At 42.1% G+C, this 24465-nt stretch overlaps 1 protein-coding gene across 1 annotated transcript in view; it reads left to right on the forward strand.

The window, feature by feature from the left end:
* The first annotated feature begins 9750 nt into the window (after positions 1–9750).
* DLEC1 (DLEC1 cilia and flagella associated protein) overlaps positions 9751–24465 on the forward strand; it is a 39576-nt gene continuing 24861 nt past the window's right edge. Inside the window, exons 1-14 of the mRNA XM_008502231.2 lie at positions 9751–9783; positions 11225–11365; positions 13039–13195; positions 13684–13794; positions 14695–14888; positions 15934–16154; positions 16397–16478; positions 16869–16956; positions 17749–17922; positions 18710–18846; positions 20303–20395; positions 21546–21636; positions 22444–22606; positions 23978–24170. Coding sequence (XP_008500453.2) covers positions 9751–9783; positions 11225–11365; positions 13039–13195; positions 13684–13794; positions 14695–14888; positions 15934–16154; positions 16397–16478; positions 16869–16956; positions 17749–17922; positions 18710–18846; positions 20303–20395; positions 21546–21636; positions 22444–22606; positions 23978–24170 — 1878 coding nt within the window. The remainder of the gene's footprint in view (positions 9784–11224; positions 11366–13038; positions 13196–13683; positions 13795–14694; positions 14889–15933; positions 16155–16396; positions 16479–16868; positions 16957–17748; positions 17923–18709; positions 18847–20302; positions 20396–21545; positions 21637–22443; positions 22607–23977; positions 24171–24465) is intronic.

A 24465-nucleotide genomic window follows, 5' to 3' on the forward strand; every position in this document is an offset into this window, starting at 1 on the left:
GAGCCGTTCTTGCTCCTGAAGCTCGACGAGCTGCTGGTCTCTTCCAGGACTCCAGCCACCACACAGCGCTTCCAGGGTAGAAGTGTAGCAGGAAGAGCCCTTCTTGCTCCAGAGGCTCGACGAGCTGCTGGCCTCTCCATGCCTCACACCAGAGTGAACCAAGGTGCCTCCTGTGGGTGTGTGTCCCACCTTTATTGGCCCCCTGGTCTTGCTCATGCCCAATAGGGGCCTGTCCTAATCAGGCACAGGTGGACTCACACCCACTCTTTGGCAACTCGAGGCACCTGGTTGACAATGTCTCTCTACATAGCTCCTTCTGATAAATCTCAGATTGCAGTGGAGATGAGACACTGAGCTTCACAAGCACTAAGGTTCAGGTTAGCAAGCACTTTTCTAACCTTAAAAGACCACAGGCCACATCACCTTCTGCAGGGGGTGCTTGACACAAGCCTCTTTCTTGCATCTCTTTAGTGCCAGGAGCACTGGGGTTTACAAGTTAAGTGTGGAGGAGGGTTGATGATTAATGTCATAGTGGTTCATTTTAATATACTTCATCTGTCAGCTTAATTCTCTGTACCAGGGATAATCACAACAATTAGATGCCATTGTTCATATCATTACCTAATCACAGCTTATTTTTTTTTAAAAATGTAGCCAATTCATTGGAATTTTAAATGCACAGAAAATATGGATACTCTGAAGTGCACCTGCATTTTAGAAAATCCTGTTATCTGTAAGATTGGCCCAGAAGTTTAAACCACACATGAGGATCTTGTGTGTCCAGAGTGTGCAACACAGGTAAGCAGTGATGCTCTAAGTAGAACGTTTTTATTTCTGATCCCAAGGAGTTAAAACCACAATTAATACAAATTCCATGATGTCAGACTTGCCCCCACCCCCATCTGAACAACTCATGCAGAGTAAAAAAATGTTCTTTAATTGCTAACATCTCCAGAGCAGATGTTTATGCAGAAAATATGCAAGGAATTCCTGTGTCCCCTAGAGCCTTCATAAATAGCCAGCATTTCTGGAGTTAATTTATAATCAGCCATGCTCTTTGAAAAGCCAGACATGAAATGAAGAGAAAGACACATACTAAAACGTTTAGAACCAAAAATAAAAGATCAAACAAGGTGAAATCTTATTACTAGATTAATTTTTTAGATTAACATCTTTCCTAAATGAATAAAAGGATTAACTTGTAAAATCTCATAAAATGTATGTAAAAGGAATATTCATAACCCCTAATTCAGCTTCTTTCAGTGACTCATTTCATTTCATCAGATGAAAGTTGGGAGCAGGGTTCAGTAAGCTGTCACTGGAGAGGAGCCTTTAAAATGAAGAGAACCAAATGAAGATACTGAAGTAGCTCAAAATAGAATAAATGCCCTTCAGAGAGGTAGTGTTGTAAGTCTGAGATCACAGTCTCTATTAAAAAGGGAGGAACAAACCCTTGCTTTAAGTGGAAAATGGAACTCACCTTTATTTACAAAGCTCAATCTGCTACTTCAGTTAATCATGCATTTATACCCCTGATAGAATCAAAAGCAGCCACATTCCTCTGGCCAGAGTTGTTATTTGAAACAAAACCACCAAGGAGATACCAGGAATCAGAAAGAACCACAAAAGTTGCCCATTGAGGAAGTATTTTATTATTTTTTGGTGCCTCCTCATCAGTTCTGCAAGCCTGGCGAAGCCAAAGCAACAAGATTATGTGACTCATTTCCTTCCTGCTCCTGCTGCAGGGCACCTAAACCCAGCAAAGCCTTTACTCAGACATGTAGGAGATTGTAGGGGCCCTGGTTTGTGCAACTGAGTGCAGACGTGCTGTGAGAACAATACCCGGAAAGTCAAGCGCAAAGCTATCTGAGTGCTATTAATATCTGTCAGTGGGATCCCAGCTTGTGGGATGGACAAAAACCAGAGAAAGACCAAAAAAAAAAGAAAAAAAAGAAGCTGTGGTCTGGGCCTTGCCTTTGAGTTTGTGGCACCTCAGGCACTTCCCTAAGTGAGGCTTCCCTCACCTCATCGGGATGATGCTGCCAGCAATCCTCGAGCCCACCATGGGATCCTTGAATCCTAGAAACCTCACCCTACTCACTCCCTCTGGCTGCTTTGTGGAGCAGGGGAGAATCACAGAATGGTTTGGGTTGGAAGGAATCTTTAAAAATCATCCAGTTCCAACCTCCCTGCATGGGCAGGGACACTTCCCACCAGACCAGGTTGCCCAAAGCCCTGTCCAACCTGGTCTTCAACTCTTCCAGGGATAAGCGAGGCTTCCACAACTTTCTGGCAACCAGTGCCTCATCACCCTCCCAGGAAAGAATTTTTTCCTAAAGTCTAATAAAAATCTCCCCTCTTTCAGGTCAAAACCAGTCCTCCTCATCCTATTAATCCCACAGATATCTGTTTTCCTAGAGAAATTGTGCCTGAAGCTGACAAACCCCTGCTTGTGGTGGTTCTCTTTTAGATGATGGGTAAAAAGGGCTGCTCTGCCAAAACTGAGGGCAACCCAACAAACCAGGATTGGCTGCTTATTGAACTATTTCACTTGAAAGTGTTGGTGTCTCAGCAGAGGAACACATCAGTTGGACACAAGGGGACATGTATCTCACCTTATATTCTTCAACCCCAATGAGGATGCAGAGCTGATGCCAGCTGCAACCCAGGTTAAAATGAGATTTTGAAGGTTTTGCTCACTTTCTAATGCATATGGGATAATCCTGGGCTTCAATTTAGAAATGCTGGGATGTGTATTTTTAAGGGCAAGTGCAAATGAAGAGAAGAATTCATCCTTTCTGAACATGAAAAGTACAGTGAATACCCAAAAATGTATGTGTGTATTTCTTCCTATGTTAGGAAACTTGTGGTTTTCAAGTCAAAATTAACACTGTCAGGGATTTCATGCTAAACTGTAGTCTCTGGGTGTTCCTGTGTGGGGAAAGTGCTGCTCCTTGATTTTAAGGACTTTAAAACCAGCACTTGGCTGTCTAAACACAGAAGTCTTAACATCATTCCAAGTGCTGTGGGATGTCCCAGCTGGCTTTCTGCTTCTGATCCAGAAGGTTGTCAGTCCCTGACAGATCCTGCATCAATGTCTGCCAGTCCTGGGCATTTTGTGTGACAGACACCTAAATGTAGGCAACACTGTTCTAAAAGCAACACCTCCCAACAAGCAACCTAAAAACACAAAGCAGCCCCTCTCAACAAGGAGACTTCTCCTTGCTCAGAAGCCTAAGATATCTCCTATGGTAGAAATGAGCCCTAGAATGTTAAAAGATCATGCAACTAGACCCTAGAATAACCTGTCTAGAGATATTTTACAATATAAACACAACTAATAACGTTACTAGAGGAGTTATTGGGTAGATTTTACAGCAGAGCATAATGGGGGGAAAAAAAACAGTTATTCAATGCTTTGCTTGTTTCAGTGCCAGATAGATGGATATACAGGAAGGTAAATGGGAACAACAGTTCCCTTGCTTCCTGATTTTTAAGGGTACTACTGAACATGTCCTGCTAGCCTGGGCAGAAAAGAAGCTGCTGCTTTTGTAGGCAGACACCAGTTCATCTGCCTGGGGAACCAAGCTGTTTCCTCACTCTCTTTGATCCAGTGCAGGGCTCAAATGGAAAAGCATAAGCAAGCCTGCTGCTTTGGCTGGGTTGGCCTTATCTTTCCCTACCAGCAAAAATTAAATTCTACACTAGGGAAGTAAGGTGATAACACAGCTGTACGTTTTTCTGATGACAGACTGCATGCCCTCAGGACATCACCACCCCTTGCTCTCTCCCATCCCAGTGGGATGAATTTTCTGTCTTGCACACTGAGCTCCCCTGACTGTACTCCTGCAGGCTCTATTTCCACTGCAGCTGTGTAAGGAAAGGAACTTCCAAAAGACACTGAAACCCAGGAGGGAATCAAGGGAAGAGAGAACCATGTTTCCTGCTAAAAAGAGTCATAATAAATTAGGGGAATAGTTTGTTATGGGAATAAAAATATCATGTTACTATAAGTAGCATAAATTAGCTACTGTGGAGTTCTACCATGTCAGATTGGTTCCAAGACATGGGCTTACACAAACCTAGTCCCTGTGCATGTATGGAATCTGGAATCTGCAATATGGCCTTGAGGTACAGACATCTTGCCAGAAGAGTAGAACAACACTATTAAGCATCAGTTAAATTTTTTTGGTACTGCTAAGTCTTTAAGATCCAGAAAAATGAAGGCTGTGGTCCACCACATGTAGATCCTGTGCTAAGAAACAGATTAATTTACCAAAAATATCACTAAGGGCAGCCTTTGTGAGCACAGGGAGAAAATACTGGAGTGTGAAAAAACTAATTTTCTTCTTTAATTAGGGGAATGAAGGCATATCTGGAATCAGAAGGCAAATACTGGGTTTTGAATCTAACCAGAGGCTGCTTTCCTTGTTATCTTTCATGGACTCCTTAAAAATAATCAGTGGACCCCCCAGCTAGTCACAGAGCACAGAATGAATCCTAACAAAACACATTACTGGGTCATCTGTTTTGGGCTAAATATAATAGGTTTTGACAAAAGGAGGTCAGTCTCTGCTGTCCAATAACCCTTTCTGACCCAGGGAGCAGTGAAGCTGATGGTGAATGTGGAGTAGGAGCCCCTTTTTCTGCTCTGCTTGAGAGTCCCAGGGTCAGACCAGCCCTGAACCCTCCAGCTGGGTCTCTGCATGAAGGCGTTGCCCATTTCCAGCTTAATTAGAGAGTGGTGGATCTGCCCACTGCTTAGAAAGGAATGACTGGCTCCTTTATGCATGCATTTTCCACATGCTTCTCCTACACGTTGGGTGTGCCTGGTTTGGAAGATCCCATGTGGCTTGAGTGAAATTAGAGTGTAAGTATTGCAGCAGAAGCCCAGCAATCCCCACTGACGTGTTCTGGTGAGGGACAGGCTTGTATGAACAGGAGAAAGGTGTGGGAAACAAAGAAAAGATTAAAGTCAGGAAGTTGAAACTGGAAGCAGGTGAAAGAGGTGACTCAGATCAAGAGACAGCCACAAAATAAGATGTTGAGACAAAATAATGAAGAATATCCAAGGGGAAATGCCAATTGCAGGTAATTCCAAACTGTCTCCAAGAGAATCAGGGATGACCTAAGTATGGCCAGCAAGGCAAGATCTGTAAGAAATGTAAGAAACTAATGAGGACATTTGGAAGAAAAAACAACTTTGGCAATACAAGCAATGCAATGTAAAAAGCCAGCTCACAGAAACTGAGCTGTGTCTTTTTTCACCTGGAACTGAAATGCTATTTCTCCATTTCCCAAGGCTTCACATTTTACTCAGGTTTGAAAGCCAGACTGTGGATGTTGTTTTTAGTTCACCTTCAAGATACACATGGTAAGATGCAAAGGAGACCCACATTCCAATGATACCTGTCTGGCTGCATCTGCCAATAATTATGGGATAATAAATAGTTTTGTCAGTGCTGTGAATAAACACTCTTTGCCTCAAACACTGGTAAGAGATTAGGCTAGGTTAGGATGGAAGTATTTTAACCTCCTCAGTTGCCTGTTCAGAAAAAAAATATTAATCTAATAATTTTCTTAAAGGCTTTCCTAAATCCATGGAAACCTTTACAAGGCCACTGGAGGGCAGCAACGTCAAAGTGAATCATTGATCAGCTTGCTTCTGGGGTTTTGTGGAAATCTAAATCCAAGGAGAACTTAATAAAGAAATAGAAACAATTAGAAACTATTGTCTGCTACCCAAGTGGAAATATGCAAAACCGTGCAATTATTCCTACAAAAAAAAATAGTACTGCAGTATCACACAGAGTCACACAGAAAGCCAGGGGTTGGAAGGGACCTCGAAAGTTCATCAAATCCAACCCCCCTGCCAGAGCAGGGTCACCTCCAGGAGGTCACACAGGACACATCCAGGTGGGATTTGAATGTTTCCAGAGAAGGAGACTCCACAACCTCCCTGGGCAGCCTGTGCCAGGGCTCTGTCACCCTCAGACTGAAGTTTTTCCTTATGTGGAACCTCCTATGCTCAAGCTTGTACCTGTTGCCCCTTGTCCTGTCCCTGGACATAACTGCAGAGATCCTGGTGCCATCCTCCTGGCACTTGTCCTTTACATATTTATAAACAGTAATGTGGTCACCCCTCAAAATATGATTTCTCCCACATATAAAGAATGCCCCCTGAGGCCTGGATGACTTGTCTTGTTTTCAGAAAATGCTTAAAGAATCCAAAAATATTTGGAGGCTTAATGTATTGTGAACTCTGTGGGTTCAGAAATCAAAATAGGACCCAAGACTATTGTCTATATTTTTTTATGTACAGATATATATTTGAATTACATTTAAAAATGAGTTATGTATAGATTAGTGTTTCCCAAATGAGTCCATATTTTTGCATTAGTAGAATGGAGGCAGCAGGCTCAGCAGAATTTGTAACTGTGATTTTTATTTAGGAGTGTCCTAAATGCCATAATTTCAAATAAACTTTTCAAATACCAGCTGAGTGGAATCAGTTTAGTGAGTTCTCCCTCTAAGGAAGTCCAGTGACATTGGTGATCATTTTGGGGTCACCATGAAGATAAATAAATGTATGAGCTGCAAGCTGCTTTGATCTAGTGAAAGGATGTTATTATTAATCCAATATTTACACACGTAAGGCATATATGTTAACAATAATTTAAGGTTATAGTTAGTGAAACACATCTGTCCATTGCTTAGAATACATAAAGAATATATGAAGAAATATCTTGGCTGGTTTACAGGCCTGGGTTTTAGCATCCATCTATGGTTTTGATAGAATAAAAGCAAGGTAAATAAAACTGCTGTGGAGTTTGCTAGTTTTGTAAAAAGTGGAAGGTACAGTAAGATGTAGTTGTGTAGACACCACCACTTCCCCAGTACTTGACCTCCCTGATTGCATTCAAATATCTGGCCATTTGATGTACAAATATGCTCTGAAACTTTCAAAGCTAAAAAACCAGAAAGAGGGAGCTGGGTTTGTCTTATTTATAGGTGTCACTTGTGGCTTTAAGGTGGTTTTGTTGGGTTACAATGGGAAGGACCTTTTCTGAACATGTTACTCCAGAAGAAACCATGGGTTTGGATAAGAGTTAAGCTTTTAAGAGTCCTCATGGGATAACAAGGGATGGGTGGAAGGCACCTGGGGACTGTGAACAAAATAAATATAGAAAAACAACACAATCCTGACAAGACAAAAAAAAACTACTTTTAAGATTGGAATAATCCAGACTTCAACAAAATTTATGATTCCTCTAAGGTCTGTGGTGCTGGCTGTGTCTTGGCAAGAAGCAGAACCACAGTGCAAAGTAAGTTGGGGTTCAGCATACAATGCCCACCCTATAGGAATTTGGGGATGTTTTGCCTTCTCCTGTAAACTGAGAGTCCATTGGCTGATGGAGCACATGAAAAAAGCTCCTGGAGACCTTATTTGCAGAGTAGTTTCCTCCAAGAGAAATGCCATTGTGCTCCACACTGCACACACAGGCAGCCAAAGGGGCCCTGAGAAGTCTCTTCAAATCCACACACAGAATACAAATCAAAATGTCAGCATAAAATCCAACTTTACATGATACAGAAGGGAAATAGAAGATAAAACATCTGGAAGAAGTCACACATGGCAGTTAGAGGAAGTGGCTACACTTTGACAAATTATACCTATAAATGTAGGTTAAATTTTCTTTTTCTATTTTCAGCTTTTAACCACTTCCTACACGCATGAGTTTCTCTTCAGTCTTTGGAAGTTAAGAGTCTTGGAAGGGTGAGAAAGAGGACAATATATACGTGCAAATTGTTATTATTTTTTGTAGTTTTATATGGAAATATGATACACGTGACTTTAACAGCTTTACAATGGGAAGAGTGGCGTTTGTTTTTGAAGTTTATGTGAGTAAAGGATGACAAAAAATCTCCATCAAATGGATATCTAATGAAAAACATGCCAGTGTCATATGGAAAAATAATGTGTATAGATCTGGACCAGTGTTTAAGCCCTCTCTTCTGATCTTGCATGAGACTGTTGGGCAGATGGATCTCACGTTCACTTCCAGATTTTATGGTGGGTTTTTGGACTGCAGTTGGGAAAAAAAAAATCCAGCTTCCAAACTGCGATGATCCACTTGGCAAGTTACTGAAAGACAGTAAAGATGAACTAACTGAAAGTTTTTTCCACAGTCAGTTTTCATGCATATCTGTATACTTTTTTAAGCAAAAACATCTGCTTTACTGCAACCACTCTTAGGCTTTCTTAAAGTCTGGGAAATAATTCTTTTAGAAATGCTGGGTTTTATTAACATTCCAGTGAGCAAACAGTTGTTATAATCAATTGTAGCAGTGCATGAGAAGAAAAGTTGGAATTCTGATATGGAAACGTGACAAAATGTGGATGCTCCAACCTATATTTAAAGGCAAAGACACACCTAGGTGCCTGCCTAGAAACAAAGCTGGGAATCTTTTCCATGGGAAAACACAGATACAGGGTTCTGTCCTTCTCAGACATCAGCGATTTCTCTGGCTTGCCTTAACATCTGAACCTGAATAATGTAGGTTTGCCAAGATTTACCTTGATCATTTTTCCTTTTTTTTTTCCCCAGGGAAGCTGAAAACACAGGAGTTTTTTCAGTGTTGATTTGGTGTCACATTCCAAACACAGATTTGGGTGAGCTGATGAACTGAAGCTTGTGACCCCACGTAGTCACAAACCCGTGTGCCACCTGCTCACAAACACCAGGTTTTCAACCTCCCCCATGGCTTGCACCCCGGACCTTTTGCTCATCAGGTTGTGGCATAACACACACTAGTAAATTATAGTTATTTTTGCAGTGAAAAACTTCATTTTCTGTGAAGGCATTGCCTGCCTGCAAACCCCCTTTACAGGGACCTCGGTGGAGCCCGATGACCCTGAGAGCGACAGAGAAGCCCTGGAGCCCCAAATTCTGATTCCTTTGGTCTGAGTGAGTTGTGAAGAGGAGTTAGAAAAAGAAAAAAAAAAAAAAAAGAGCAGGCAGGACAAGACAAGCAGAAAATGCTGTGCCTGTACATTTTCTAGGGAAGATATCAGCCACTTGGGCAGGAGCAGGCTGCTGTTGTTAGCAACCAGGGGACGCAGCCAAGGCGAGGGGGGAGATGGATGGTTCCTGGGGCTGGTGATGGATTACCCCGTCTTCCAGCCCTCGGCTGCAGTGGTGGGGATGAGCACTGTCCCTAGAGATGGATTGTGACAGATGGGGAAGAGGGAGAGGATTTATCCCCAGCCCTCAGCTGCCCAACTCAGGGCCTCCACCTGAGGCTGCAGAGGAGCAAACCAGGAAAGCTCAAATCCCCTCAAGGGTTTCCAGCCAACATCTTATTTCTTTTATTATTAATTCATCCTTTAAAAGAACTGCTTTTAAACACGAAAAGCACCTGTTCTGACACAGGCAGGGTAGAAATCGAGCACGGGGTCTCGCAGGGTGCTGGCCACAGCCCTCCCGTTACAGGGAGCAGGGGTGCGGGGCATGGCGGGGAGGGGACAGGGAGGCTGGGGAGGAGGAACGGGGAGGGAGGCTGCTCCTGTTATCCCTCTCCGGGGGTGCCTGGGACGGAGCTCAGCTCCGGGTACCCGCACCCCGGCCCCGGTCCCCGCACTCCGCCCCGCCCCGGCCGGGCCCTTTCCAGCCCACACGGTCGCTCAGCAACGGCCGCGCTGCGGCGGGAGCCCGGGGGAACCGAGCCGAACCCAGCGCCGGGCTTGGGATGGCTGAGCGGAACCCCTGCCCCGGCACACAGGTAACTGAGAGGGGCTGGGGGGTACGGGCACACACACACACACACACACACACCCTGTGAACAGCCTGACACACGGACACACACATTCCGGGAAACAGACACACACACGCTCTACCCCCTACACACACGCACCTCCTTATGCCCCCCCTACACAGACACCCCTACACAAACACTCCTCCTACACCCCCCTCTACACACGCCTCCCCTACACACCCCCTACACACACACCCCTAACACACACACACCCCCTACACACACCCTATACACACAACCCCCTACACACACCCTACACACACCCACACCCTACACACACCTCCATATGCCGTGCCCTACACACACACCCATACACAAACACTCCTCCTACACCCCCCTCTACACACACCCACCCTATACACACAACCCCCTACACACACCCTACACACACACACCCCCTACACACACACACTCCCTACACACACAAACCCTACACACCCCCTACACACACACTCTCCCTACAGACATTCCCCCTACACACACACACCCTACATACACACACTCCTACACCCTCCCCCTACAGACACACTCTCTCTATACACACACCCCTGCACACACCTCCCACCACACCCCTTGGCACACTGCTGCACACACTTGTACACCCTGTAACACCCCTACAAACAGCCTCACACACACACACACCCTACAGGCACCCCTAGCTCCCAGCTTCAGACCACAGACACAGGTCCACACATCCCTGCAAACAGCCTCACACGCACACACACACACACATAGTCCCCCCTACACACACCCCTTGGAACACTGCCACGTGCTTGTACGCACCATACACCCCTGCAAACAGCCTCACACACACACACACACACTCCCCCCTACACACCCCTCGGCACACCGCCACTTGCGCTTGTACATACACCTCTGCAAACAGCCTCATACACACACACACACACACACACACACTCCCCCCTACACACCCCTCATGGCACTGCCACACACACTCATACACACTATACCCCCCCACAAACAGCCTCACACCCACCCCTGACACTCCCTTACACCCCCAGGCTCACAGCCTCACACCACACTTACACATACCCACACAGATGTGCAAACAGCCTCACACCCCTGCACACACTGTTACACACACACACCCCCTGTGCAGTGCTGTTTCTTTGCCTCACACACACCCCATACACGCACACCCCCCCATACACCACCACACACCTGCTGTGTGTGCACAGAGAAAGGTGTTGGCCCTTGTCACCCACACCAACACCCAGTGCTGACGTGCAAACACCCATCAAGTCCCCTTTCAGAGCCCATCCCAGGCACCTTTCCCAGCCCTTTCTCCTCATTTTTGCTCCTCCTTTTCCAGCTGTTTGCCCGGGGGTCTCTTCCAGTCCTGTCTCAGGCCACAGGTGGTGACATCCTCATATATTTTTTCCCTCAGGACATCTCCCACTTGCTGGCAAGAACCTTTGAGGACGTGTACACTGGGGATGTTTTTGGGGTGGAGAAGGAGGCAAATTGGATCAAATCCCAAGGAGGAGATGATGCTTATCATGAGAGTTTTACAGAGGAGCTACAGAAGGTACAAGTTGAAACCAAGTCAGAGTTTGGAGCACTGTTCAGCTTTCATTGCTGCTTTGTGATTTTTAGGTTTTCTGGGAAATAAAATATAAAAAATAAAATAAAACCAAAACAAAACAAAATAAAAAAATATAAATAAATAAAAGGAGGAAGGTATCCTAGAGTTGTCATTTTCATGGAAATTTACTTGAGCACACCCCACAGAATCCATAGAAATTAATATTTGACACATGCTCCTTTTTTATGTATTTCTTATTACAGTCTCTAAATTATTATATTCTCTAAAATCAGAGTAGCCCTTTAAATGCCTGTTCTGCTGGCTGATGGTTTCCCCCCTGTCACTGCCAGTTGGTGCACTAGGCTTCCTAACTTAAAATATTCTTCTGGGCTGCCTTTTGAAACTAGATGCTGCAAAAATATTATTTGTGCATCCTTACCTTAGTGGTGCACTTCTGACAGGTAATCTGTGTGAGCTGGCAATGCAGCTTGAGAGTCTTGGATGAAATTAACACTAGAAATGCAAAAATTCTTGGTTTAATCATTGCTCTGATAGCTTCTGTCAGTGTATAAAAGCAGAGGCTATTGCTGAATGATGTGAGCAATAGGGTTTTTTTCCCCTTTTGCATCATAGTACCACTTAAAGGTTTACCAGGACAGAAAAATCTGAAGTTTTTTATTTCTTTTGAGTCATTTATGAATGTAGTGGTGGACACACTATGTTCTGAGTAATACATGGGAGTAGTTCTGCTTGGATAAAGTTCATTTTAACTAAGGGTGCATGCCTGTAACAGTTATGTTACAGCTGAACTTGTCACCCAGGGCTCTCCATATCATCAGAAAAAGAAAAAATCTCACCAAACCAGGCACTTTTAGGACACAATCCATCTACACCATTTTAGGTACCAACTTTGGTGTGGGGTGGGATTGTGTCCTGTATTCAAGTGACAGTGAAGGAGTCTCAGAACGAGCAGGGCAGCATCTCATTTTAGCTGAGATGCACCCTGCTCTATTAAAAAAATGAAATTGAAATATTTAGTTCTATTAAATTAATCATTTAATTCTATTAAATGAGCCAAAAGGTTAAACCTTTTTTACATGAAAGTTCTGCAGAAAGCTCAGTTAAGCTGTAGACACTCAAGAAAAGTGTCTATCAGTTTCTCTTTCTCTTTTGCTGTATTCTCTCTTGAACTTAAATCTCCTTTAGGTAGGATTTATCTTTCTGAGTTGTGCTTGTAAAGCACTTATCACAATGGACATAATGATCCATAATGAATCAGAAGGAGTGAAAATTCCACTGTTGGGAAGTTTTGGATTTTTAGAAAGCTTCCTAGTAACTAGGAGGGAGCATTCACTTTAAAAATAATCCTACATTTCTAGGCAAAATACGATGTATCTGCTGCTGTCCCAAAGAAGATAAAAGACATTTCTCTTGCCCTGAGAGATTCTCCTCATCTTTTATCATTTTTCTTGGGTGATGCTTCTTACTCAGCAGGAGTTAAAAGATAGAAGTGGTGGTGTTTTAGCAGCCCAGTTTATGCTTGTAAAGTGATGATATTTCACCTGGATATCTCTATTTACTTCTCAAATAAAACATTTACTTGCAAGGGGACCTTTAATAACTTGTGACAGCTTTAATCACAGTGATTTCCCTACGTTCACTCATGCCCATGGCAGCTTCTTGCTGAGTATGAGGCCCGACTGACAGAAGCTGACATGGTAGAAGAGAACATCATTCAGGCCCAGGATCGAGCAAAAGCTGAAGAAGAAAGAGCCCTAAACATCCTGAAGGCAGATGGAGGGGAAGATTTCCACAAAATAGGATTGCCATCAGGTGAGTGCTCTGGAAATACTGTTTCTCCCCAGCACATTCTTATGGTACCAGTGTAACATCTGTCTGAATCCCTGGTAGAACTGACACTGGGTTTGCTGAGCTTTTAGACACTAGGCAACTGTGAAGGGGTTTGTGCAGGGATTGTGAAAGAAACTAAAGAGCCAGGTCATTTTCAAGGTATTAAATTTGTAATTAATGGCTTACCACCTAACTATTACAAGCATACACACCTTGATGCTCAGCAGCAGCAGAGATTCAGTGTTTCTCTGATGGCTGCATAGCAGGTTTTGAACTAAATCTGCAATTGTGGATGGATGTCCAAGTCTTGGGATTAAAATACCAGGCTGTTTCTCTATCTAAAAATACTACCTGACAGTGATGAGTTATAAAAACATTCCTTTGGCTTGATCAAGATAGCTTATATTAAAGGGTTGAGCTTTTGCATTTTTAATGGATTTTTTTTTTTTTTTTTGGTTTTACTCTTGCAGTGCCATCCTCTTTTAGGTGGATTGTGGATAATGAACTTCTCAGAAAAAATCATTTAACCTGCCCTGATGATTACATAACTGATAAATTACCTGTTACTACAGCACCAAAAGGTAACTTTTAAAGCAGAGAATTGCTTATACTTTTTAGAACACTCTATAAGAATTGAAGCATAGGAAGCTGTAGCAGATCTGAGTATATTTTTATAGTTTTCTGCCAAAGCAAAAGGAATCTAGTATTATAAGCATAAAATTACACTAAAGGGGCACTATAAAAATAAAACTTGTAAATTTAGAATTAATGATTACAGATGTGCTTAAAATCTAATGGTGATTGTCCTTTTGTTTATAGTTCTTTCCATCTGACACAAAAGCTGTATTAATTGTGACTGTTGCCTCGATTCAGTTTAAATAGCACAAAGCTGCAAGTACATCTTTTACAGAGATGGGAAGTGGTTACATTAAAATAAAAACCACTTTCAGTGAAATAAAATTGTATTCTTCATTTTAGGTTTAAAATTTTACAATTCTGGAAATGTACCAGTTTAATATACAAATTAAGATCAGAAAGAAAAATCTTTTGGGCAATGTCAAGAATACTTCATTTGTTTTACTCATGTGAGGCAAGATGAAAGGTTTTAGTAACAGGAAAATAAAATTTTTCAGTCAAAACAAGACAAAACAAACATTTCAGAGATCATACAAATCTTTTGTAAACTGACCAGGATATTTTGGGTCCCATTCACTTGTAAGGCTAAGGTAGATTTCTGAGAGTAATATAACCTTACTTGTATATAGTTTGTTTAATCAGTATTTCTTATAGTTTTCTTGTTAAAGCACTAAGCTTCATTTGTGCAAAATAAATTATAAATGTAAATTAAACTCTAGAGGATTTAAAGAGCATTTTTACCATCAACAAGGCTAAAATCAGAAAACTATGCTTAGAATAAATGTTTGTAATTTATGTTTTTCTCCCCCAGAATTAATTTATTATTATTTTTTTTTTAATTGCAGGAAAATCAGAACCTGGCTACCTCAAAGAGACAATTAGGCTTAAACATCGTACTTCTTCAGGCTTGCAGGACCAGATGCCTGCTGGGATTAAAAAACTAGAGAAAACACCTGGTAGTCTGCCAAGTGTGTCTTTAGGCACATTAACTCTTCCTTCAACTCCAGATTCTAGTGCCTGGGCTAAAAAGACAAAAAAGGTACATTTTACAGATTTATTGGACTTAGTCTGTCAGAACTGTAGGATTTTTTTCGGTTCCTGTAACAAAATATGCATCAAAAATGCATCATCAGTTTGTCTCTGGTACTGATTCTATTTAAGAAGGTATATTTAGGAAAAGAATCATAGAATCATAGAATTGGCTGGGTTGGAAGGGACCTCAGAGATCATCGAGTCCAACCCTTGAACCACCGTTTGCGGTAGCTAGACCATGGCACTGAGTGCCACATCCAGTCTCTTTTTAAATATCTCCAGACACGGAGAATCCACTACTTCCCTGGGCAGCCCATTCCAATGTCTGAGCACCCTCTCCATAAAGAAGTTCTTTCTAATCTCCAACCTAAACCTCCCCTGGCACAACTTGAGACCCTGCCCTCTTGTCTTGCTGAGAGTTGCCTGGGAAAAGAGCCCAACCCCCCCTGGCTCCAACCTCCTTTCAGGGAGTTGTAGAGAGTGATGAGGTCTCCCCTGAGCCTCCTCTTCTCCAGGCTGAACACCCCCAGCTCCCTCAGCCTCTCCTCATAGGATCTGTGCTCAAGTCCCTTCACCAGCCCAGTTGCCTCCTTTGGACCTGCTCCAGCACCTCAATCTCCTTCCTAAACTGAGGGGCCCAGAACTGGACACAGGACTCAAGCTGTGGCCTCACCAGGGCTGAGTACAGGGGCAGAATCCCTTCCCTGGACCTGCTGGCCACGCTGTTCCTGATACAGGCCAGGATGCCATTGGCCTTCTTGGCTACCTGGGCACACTGCTGGCTCATGTTCAGCTTCCTGGCAATCCAGACTCCCAGGTCCCTTTCTGCCACTCTGTGCCCAGCCTGGAGCTCCCCATGGGGTTGTTGTGGCCAAAGTGCAGGACCCAGCACTTGGCTGTGTTGAGCCTCATCAACCATGCAGAGAACCCTGGTATTTCTGTATGAACTGTCAGTGCTGTGTAGCTGTCTTCAGGCCTGTGCAGTCACCTTTTTCACCATCCTCAAAATTGCTCTGTTTAATTTTTGCACCATGGTCTTTGTTTTTTCCAAGAAACCTCATGCCTCACAGAAGCTGCCCTGGAAGGACAGTAAGTGCAAAGCAGAGGGAGAAAGAGAACGTAGTTACCTTGCCAAACTGGAGAGAATGAAGAATTTCTTGAAGAATCCCCGCTTTTTCCCACCTAATGCTCTCCAGGGAGGCAAATCTCTTGTCATATCACAAGAAGAGGTGGAACAAGCCATAGCCAGAAGAAAAGCAGAAGATAAGAAAGGGTATGCAGAATACAGTTTGTTGAATCTAAGCTGGAGCACACAGAGAGCTCAGCTCTGAACTCTCCATTATTGTGGATTTGATGTGGATATTTTAAGCTAAATGTCCCTATGGTCTCTTAGGAAACACAAAATATGTCTGTATGACATTTTGGTTTTGCTAAAGGATACATTTTGCAGTTTCTCATTTGATCAGTATTTAAAGACCTAGGATGTAAGAGATGTCTCCCTTTTTTATCTTTCAGTGATACCTCCTTTGTTCCTCTCTTTCTTGCCAAACCACCTGTTGTTTTGTTTTCTGATTATGAACTTGGACAGATTTATGAGGTGAGAACTTAACCTCTTTGTAGAGAGTAAATTCTACCACTGGGAGGCATTATATCCTGGTGTCATCTATGAGTTTCACCCAATCTTGCATCTTTCTGCAGTTTATCAGAAGCCTGAGTTCCTTCTTTATGCTGATTTAATGAGCATTTAACGATAATACTCTTTTACACATACTACCAACACACTAACCAGTGAAAACTAAAAGGAACACTCTTCAGTTTCCTACTGGTTTTGGTAGTATCTGATTCAGCCTTTATTGAATAAAATACATCTTTTAGGTCAATTGTGATGGTAAATTAACCAACACTAGCAGAGCAATAGGGAACTGGAAGCATTATGACAAGTGAGATGATAAATACAATGGAGTATTTTATTTCTTTCTAAATTAAGATGACCATAGAGCTGCAGAACATCACCTCAACATGTCATCATCTAAGAGTTATTCCCCCCTCTACTTCAGCATTTGCCATTGGGCCAGGTAAGGATTCTTTTATCTGGTAAAACATAAGAGATGTAGTATAGCTGATGGTTTTTCAGAGACATTCTGTTTGATTCTGCTGTCCATAGTTCCCAGTTCTTTAGAAATAGAAGGCTGATTTATATCTCTGGGACCACTCAGATGCAACTTATAAGCATATTTAAATGGTCTAATGAGGAATTCAAGAAGACTAACATTAAATTGTTTGAAGTTAGGTTGAAATGAATCTCTGCAATACCTAGACTGAGTCTTATCCAGAATTCCTCTGGGAATAGTTTCCATTTAAATCATTGTGAGAAAAAGGCATTAAAAACATACTTGAGTTGCAGCAAGGAGGATTTGATTACAGGAAAGCTAAGAGAAACATCTTTTCAGTAGTAGGATAGTCAGGCACTGGGATAAATTGCCCAAGGAGATTGTGATATTCCAGTCACAACTTACACTGGAATATTTAGAAGTTAGGTGCCTTCATGTAAACCTTGTCATCTTGTGGCAGAGGAAGCCTGGGTAACATCTCTAGGTTTCTTCTCACTCTTTTTTTTCTGTAGCTGTGAGCTGCATATTTCAGACAAAAAATCATGGAGTTCATTGGGAGATATGTGCAAACTCAGGTTACACTGACAGGGTTTTTGTGGTCATTCCTTTTTATCAGCTTAACTTAGGTAAAAATGGAGAGGCAATTCAGGCATCTTTCCAGAGAGAATTGTGATCATAAATACATATTCCAACTTGGGGAGTTTTTGGTTTGGTTTGTTTTTTTTTTAATTCCTTATATTTATTTTCTTTTCCAAGGAAAATTTCCAGGAGAGGGAGGAATGGTTGCTCCTGGGATGACATGCCAGTATACAGTCCAATTTATTCCTGAAAGCCTAGGAGATTATGAAGATTGTATACTAGTGGAGACTCAAGTGTCAGAACCTCTTCTGATCCCAGTCCAAGCTAAAAGTCTACCTCCAGTGTTAACATGTCAGTATCATCCAATTCCTAATTTTCTCTGAAGTTGTTTGTTTTTTTCATTTAATAAAATTGGTTGGTTTTTCCATTTGACTGTCATCAAAAATAAGTGGACACAGTTGGCAGTGCAGTTTCAACATTTTGATGTCTATCTCATGTTTCACTCATAATAGATTTATTAGTTAAAATGTAATCCTGACAATTTTTTTTCTCAGTTATTTGCTCCTGTCACATCAAGCTCATTTTTTTTTTCAGTGTGTTAGAGGAATGAACAGGGGCCACTTTCCTAGGTTTGTGTCTTGTCAATACCTGGAATCCTAACTGTAATTACTAATCCTAAATATTAATGAGTTATGATTTAGTTGTAAATATTTGATGCTACAAATTAATATTAATGGGATGCTACCTTGTTATAGGGATATGACATAATTGCAGGATTCACCTCTCAGATACCTGCTCTCAGCTGTAACAACCAGGATTACTTTTGCAGAAACTTGCTTTGATTTTTTTTGTAAAGACACCTTTCCTGTTACAGTTGGCTTTTTAAATAAATCATCTTACCTTTTGTTCTCATTCAATGGAGCCTTTAAGTAGGAAACACCATTAATATGTAAGATGAATGCAGAAATATGCATCTCAAACTCTTTAACATTTAAATGGAAATAATTTGAAGAGTTTTAGGGTTGCAGCACCTAGCATCTTCATATGCAGTAATGTTGTCTTTAATGAGTTATTTAAGATCTGGCTTTGCCAGCTGCCAGCCTTTGTGTACTCTGATTTTCTGTGTTACTCATTTCAGTGCCTCACATTATAGACTGTGGTTCCTGCCTTGTTGGAGCAATTAAAGTAATGATGGTTTTGTGCAGAAATGAGGGACTTACCACCAGGCAGTTCTGTGTAATGCCAAAGAAAGACTCTCCACCTCCTAATTTCAGGGTGAGTGATTAGAAGAGGAATATACTGGAGCTGGTATGGTATGGATGCTCTAACATGAAGGCCTTTAATCCAGTCAGGTTATATTAGCACAGAATTTATAAGACCTTGCTGGGGATATCTGTATTATCCCACTCCTTCAGGGTTTCACATTTATCCTTGAGACCAATCTCCCTGGATGTCCATCCCTTCTGCTTGTGCTCAGCTCTGTACTCAGCTCTGGTGAGGCCACACCTCGAGTCCTGTGTCCAGTTCTGGGCCCCTCAGTTCAGGAAGGATATCGAGGTCCTGGAGCGGGTCCAAAGGAGGCAACTGGGCTGGTGAAGGGACTCCAGCACAGATCCTATGAGGAGAGGCTGAGGGAGCTGGGGGTGTTCAGGCTGGAGAAGAGAAGGCTCAGGGGAGACCTCATCACTCTCTACAACTCCCTGAAAGGAGGTTGGAGCCAGGGGGGGGTTGGTCTCTTTTCCCAGGCAACTCTCAGCAAGACAAGAGGGCAGGGTCTCAAGTTGTGCCAGGGGAGGTTTAGGTTGGATATTAGAAAGAATTTCTTTATGGAGAGGGTGCTCAGACATTGGAATGGGCTGCCCAGGGAAGTAGTGGATTCTCCGTGTCTGGAGATATTTAAAAAGAGACTGGATGTGGCACTCAGTGCCATGGGCTGGGAACTGCAACAGTAGTGGATCAAGGGTTGGACTTGATGATCTCTGAGGTCCCTTCCAACCTAGCCAATTCTATGATTCTCTTACTCCTGGAAGAAATTGTCTTGCTCAGAAACACAAAATTACCTTGGTTGGAAAAGACATTCAAGACATAGATGAGGGAAAGGACAATTGGCTTGAATTTTAATCTTAACCCTTAATGCAAAAAGAAATGCAATCAATTCTAGCACTACTTGAGCTAATTTCCTCCTCTCCCCCACCAAAGATATCACCAACTGACTTTTCTGCACCTGTAGACCCCAGCAGTCCACTTCAGTACTGCTCTGTCTTTAGCTTTCCATCACATAACAGGGACTAAGAGATACAACAGAGGAGATGTGGTAGATCAGTGTTTTGTGGGCTGGAGCTGATGTGCCAGGTTGCCTTCCTGAAATGCAGTTCCAACTCAGAGTGAATAATATGCATGGAGAAACAAACACAGCTCCTGTGCTGAAGCATAGCCACTCTTCTGGGAATTAAGGCTCCTCAATCTATAACTTGTCTTTGGAGATGGCACCTACACCCCTGCTTTCACCAAGGTAATTATAAAGCATAGATCACTTCTAATTATGTCATACATATAAGTCACATACTTTTGAGATGTGTGAAAAAAATGACAGTAAGATCAAAACATCAGAACACTGATGTTTTAATATACTGCCTGGTTTAGGTAGCAATTCTTAAACAATAACCCCATCAATGTAGCTTATTAACCTTTTTTTTTTTTTCTTTTTTTTTTTCTTTTTTTAACACCTTAGCCTGTTGCCACTGTTGGTTTTGTGATACAAGATCCTTTTGGGATTCATCCTGCGTTTTTTGAGCTAGCTCCAGGACAGAGCACAACAGTAGAGGTTAGTACAGACTGCTATAGAAAGTATTTGTACTTTACCACATATATTAACAAACAAGGTTATTTTAGAAGAACTTGGCTGGACCTTGAGTGTTTGGGTTTGTGTGACCAAAAATGCTCAAATCTTTTTGTGCAATGATGCTGGAAGAATTACAATTGTGAATCTCACCAGTGAGTCTTTCATTGCAAATTTCAAGTCTTCCTTAGGCTCTCAAAGACAAGTCAGACTTTCCCCATCCAAACAATCCTATTGGAGAAAAGAAGAAGATGAGAACACAGGAGTCCTCATTTCACTCCAGCTGGGGTGTCAAGTCCAAGAAGCTTTTCCTTTCTGAACTTCCTTGGAAAAAAAATGACATTTTGTGGGGAAAAAAAAATCTTTCACTGTAGAGCAGCAGGTACAAATCCTGTGCTCTTTCCTGAAAAAGATCTTGCAGTAGGTGTGCATTTTTGGTTGCTACTGCTCCTATCTCTGATGTGGGCCACCTTCTGTTATAGGGTCACTGAGGAGAAGAAGAGTGATATGGAGAGTAAGATAGACTTCAGCCCTTCCTCTTGCCAGTACCTCCTGGCTGTTGATAAGAGGTATAGGTTATGCAGGTGTGGATAAAGGAAAAGCAGCATTTCTCCTCCTTTCTTTCTCCCTGGGTGCATTGTTTCAGCAGAACCAGGCCCATGTGGGAGAAGGGGATGTGTTTAGCATGGATTGGGCTTGCAGGAGGTAATGTGTTGCAGATAGAAGAACCATGGTGGGCACTACACAGCCAGAGGTTGTGGTCCCTGAACTATTTCTGTTGAGATGGAGCTCAAGGGCACAAAGCAGCTGCCCTGCTCACAGTGTTGTAGCTTGAGAGGCAGCAGTGGCATCACTCAGTGACTGAGGGAGATCTGAGGGTGCAAGTCACCCAGTAGACTGCCCATGTCTCCAGTGGCTACAAAGACAGCCCCTTGTGACCAACCAGATGCACACATGTAGTGACCCAGAAAACATTTCTTTCTAGTCTTAAGGGAATATGATATTTCTGTTGTAAATGTAGGCTTTAATTACTAATCACTAGGTCTATACTTTACTGAACACTTATGAGTTGAAGTTTACTGCTTCCTGGAGAGAATCTAGTTACAGACATTGTTATTTCACTTCTTTCTTTCAGGTTGTGTTTTTCCCTTCTTCACCAGTAGTCTCACAGCAGACATACAGCATTGCTTGTGACAATTGCCAAGTCACTGATGTTACCATCACAGGTTTGTTTCTAACACCTTTCAGAGACTGTGTTTCTAATGTAGTCAAGGTGTGAGTGATGGTTGGTGGCTTGAAGTGCTGGTCAGATTTTATGTGACTGGATTAAGAAAATACTTTGTCCCCTGATGGGGTTAAATGCTAAATGTTTTTATTATTGCACTTCTATCCCAGTGCATGAAATACATGGGATTCAGAAAGCACTGAGCTCTTAACCCTCTGTAGCCAAAACTCCAGATGTGAAATATCATCAAGTAGCAGAAAAGGACACCTGTAGTCATTTCCAAGTCACTTCTTAGGCTGCTGTATCCATTGTCATTCTTTGGATTAGCTAATAAAACCAGCCAAACCATCTTAAATGTTAGTACTTGTCCTGTGATGTGATTGAGAGTTCTGTAACATTAGGTTTGACTTGTAGACTATTTAATCACTTGATTACAGGTATTTCCTTTGGAAATATTTTTAATAGTGCATTTGCTGCTTGTTTTTATTTTAATATATGACTTAAAACATCTGGGAGCCAAATTATCAACCATTGCAAACACCCTGCTCACTTCACCAATAAATGAAGCCATGTAAATGAGCTGAGGTTCTGGCCCTAAAATCCAAATCTTTTAAATTCATGAAGAAAAGGTCTCTACTGATGGACACTGATGAACAAATATTTTGCAAATACCATACTGGAGTTCTGAAATTCGAGGAAACATCAGTTATAATTAGTAATGGCCATTGCTGGCATTTGCTTTTAATGAGAAATATGAACAATGTTAATAGCCAGATGGTAAAAACTAATACCTACTTCTTTCTTCAAGGGGCTGGACAGCTGATAGCTCTGGAGCTTGTGTTTGTCACAGGTGGAGAAAGCATACCTGAACCCAGTGAGCTCACTGATGCAACAGCCCAGCATCTCATCCGATTTGAGCCCCAAAACCCACACACCACTGAGGAGAAGAAATTAATTATAAGGAACTCTAGGTACCTACTTGCTATTAATAGAGTAATTCTTTGCAGTCTGAACATGTGGTCTCCAGCAGGTCCCTGTCCTTGTGTTGGAGGACCCAGAACTGGACACAATACTCCAAGTGGAATGCTGCTAAGGATGCACTTCTTACTGACATCTCCCATAGAACAAGACATAATACATCCTGGACTCCACCAGATCTCCACTGATTAAAACTAGAGCCCAATGATTATTTTAACTAGCTCATATTAAAACTTTCTTTAATCATTAAAACATGATTTCTACTATTGGGTCCTAATAGATTTAAATATAAACTCTGTTTGACATCAAGTAACATGTCCCCATGTGCAATTACATTGTACTGAACACAACAGCATCCTGAACTTGCTCAAAATCAGTAGGGCAATAACAGAAGCAGACTGATGTGCATGATTGCAGTTGTTAGAGGCTGCAGAGCATCAAAGCAGTGAGGAGCTCAATGCTGTTCTAGATACACCAGTGATACCTGCTACAGGGAAAGATTGTTCTCTGACCTGGAAAGCACACATGCATAATGCCAGAAGAGAATTCTGTTTGGATATAGAAAGTGATTCAGTTAGCTCCATGGATATGGTAAGCTGGCACAGGAAACTGTGCCAATTTCCATATTTTCTCTGTGTCACAATCATGACAGCAGTCCCTGCATGTCTGGTGTCAGCATTTGGATGAAACAAAGCTGGGAAATCTTTCCACTGCTATAGAAGGTGATACAAGAAATTGTTGTTTTATGTCATTGATACTGATCTTGAAATCCCAGTGTTCTTCCTCCACTTAGTAAAGCAAAGTTTTTGCTGTCAGCATGAGCAAGGTTCGCATTCCTTGAACCCTGAACGCATTCCTTGGAATACACATGTGCTGAAGCAATCCAGTTAAGCAACTTCTTTTCTGGATTACAAAGAATATTGTAGAGCCATTGCTATAATCTTAGCTGGAGCCACTGTGTTGATGTGCTAAAACCCAAAGCTTGCACTTGGATTAAATTCAGAATATTCAGTAGATGATCAGGAGTGATCCAATGCAAACATACTGGGATCAGCAGGAATGATCCTGTTGGTCTCAGGTTACTGAAAGAATTGTAGTTTCTTAATCATTGATAAATAAAGCAGGAAAGTGTTAATATATCTTGCATATTTACCATGTATTATCATGTTATTTGTACAATTAATGTACTCTCTGCTGCCCTCATCAGCTTTGTAGCTCACAAAGACTTCTAAGTCTAACCCTTGTAATGTTTAAGGAGAGGAATTCCCTATGTGGAGAAAGAAACTAAAAATGGCCTCTATCTCACTCAAAATTGTCTGATTTTTTTTAATCGTAGCCTTTTGATGTTTCTTGATCCTTTGCAGTCACGTAGAACTTCCTTTCTACTGGCAGATAATAAAGCCTAATCTGAAACCATTAGATCCAGAAGAAACTGCAGACTTCACAAAGCTCAAATATGATCAAGACATAGAGTCAGCCTTCTCCCTAAATCCTGAGCAGGGATTTTTGCTCCCTGATGCTGATCATGAGTTTATTCTCACTTACACTCCACAGGAGGTATGGCTTGTGATTCCTTCCTATCTACAAACCCCAGCTGTGTATTTTTATGTAAGTCATAAAACCCTTGCTGTGCAGCTTTCTGGATTAAATTTAATTAGCTGGTACTATGCTCTGATAAACAGTGTTCAAAATTGTGAAGGTTACTAAAGGAAAACATGTTTTGACTGCAAAATGTCAGACAGTTTCTGATCTCATGTCATTTTTGGTACTGATTGGGCACAATTAATTTTACACTGAAACTCTGGACCCATCCTCATAGCTGCAGCTGTGCTGGCTGGTAAAGATACCACCC

This window comes from Calypte anna, chromosome 2 (genome assembly GCF_003957555.1).
Source record: "Calypte anna isolate BGI_N300 chromosome 2, bCalAnn1_v1.p, whole genome shotgun sequence".
Lineage (NCBI taxonomy): Eukaryota > Metazoa > Chordata > Aves > Apodiformes > Trochilidae > Calypte > Calypte anna.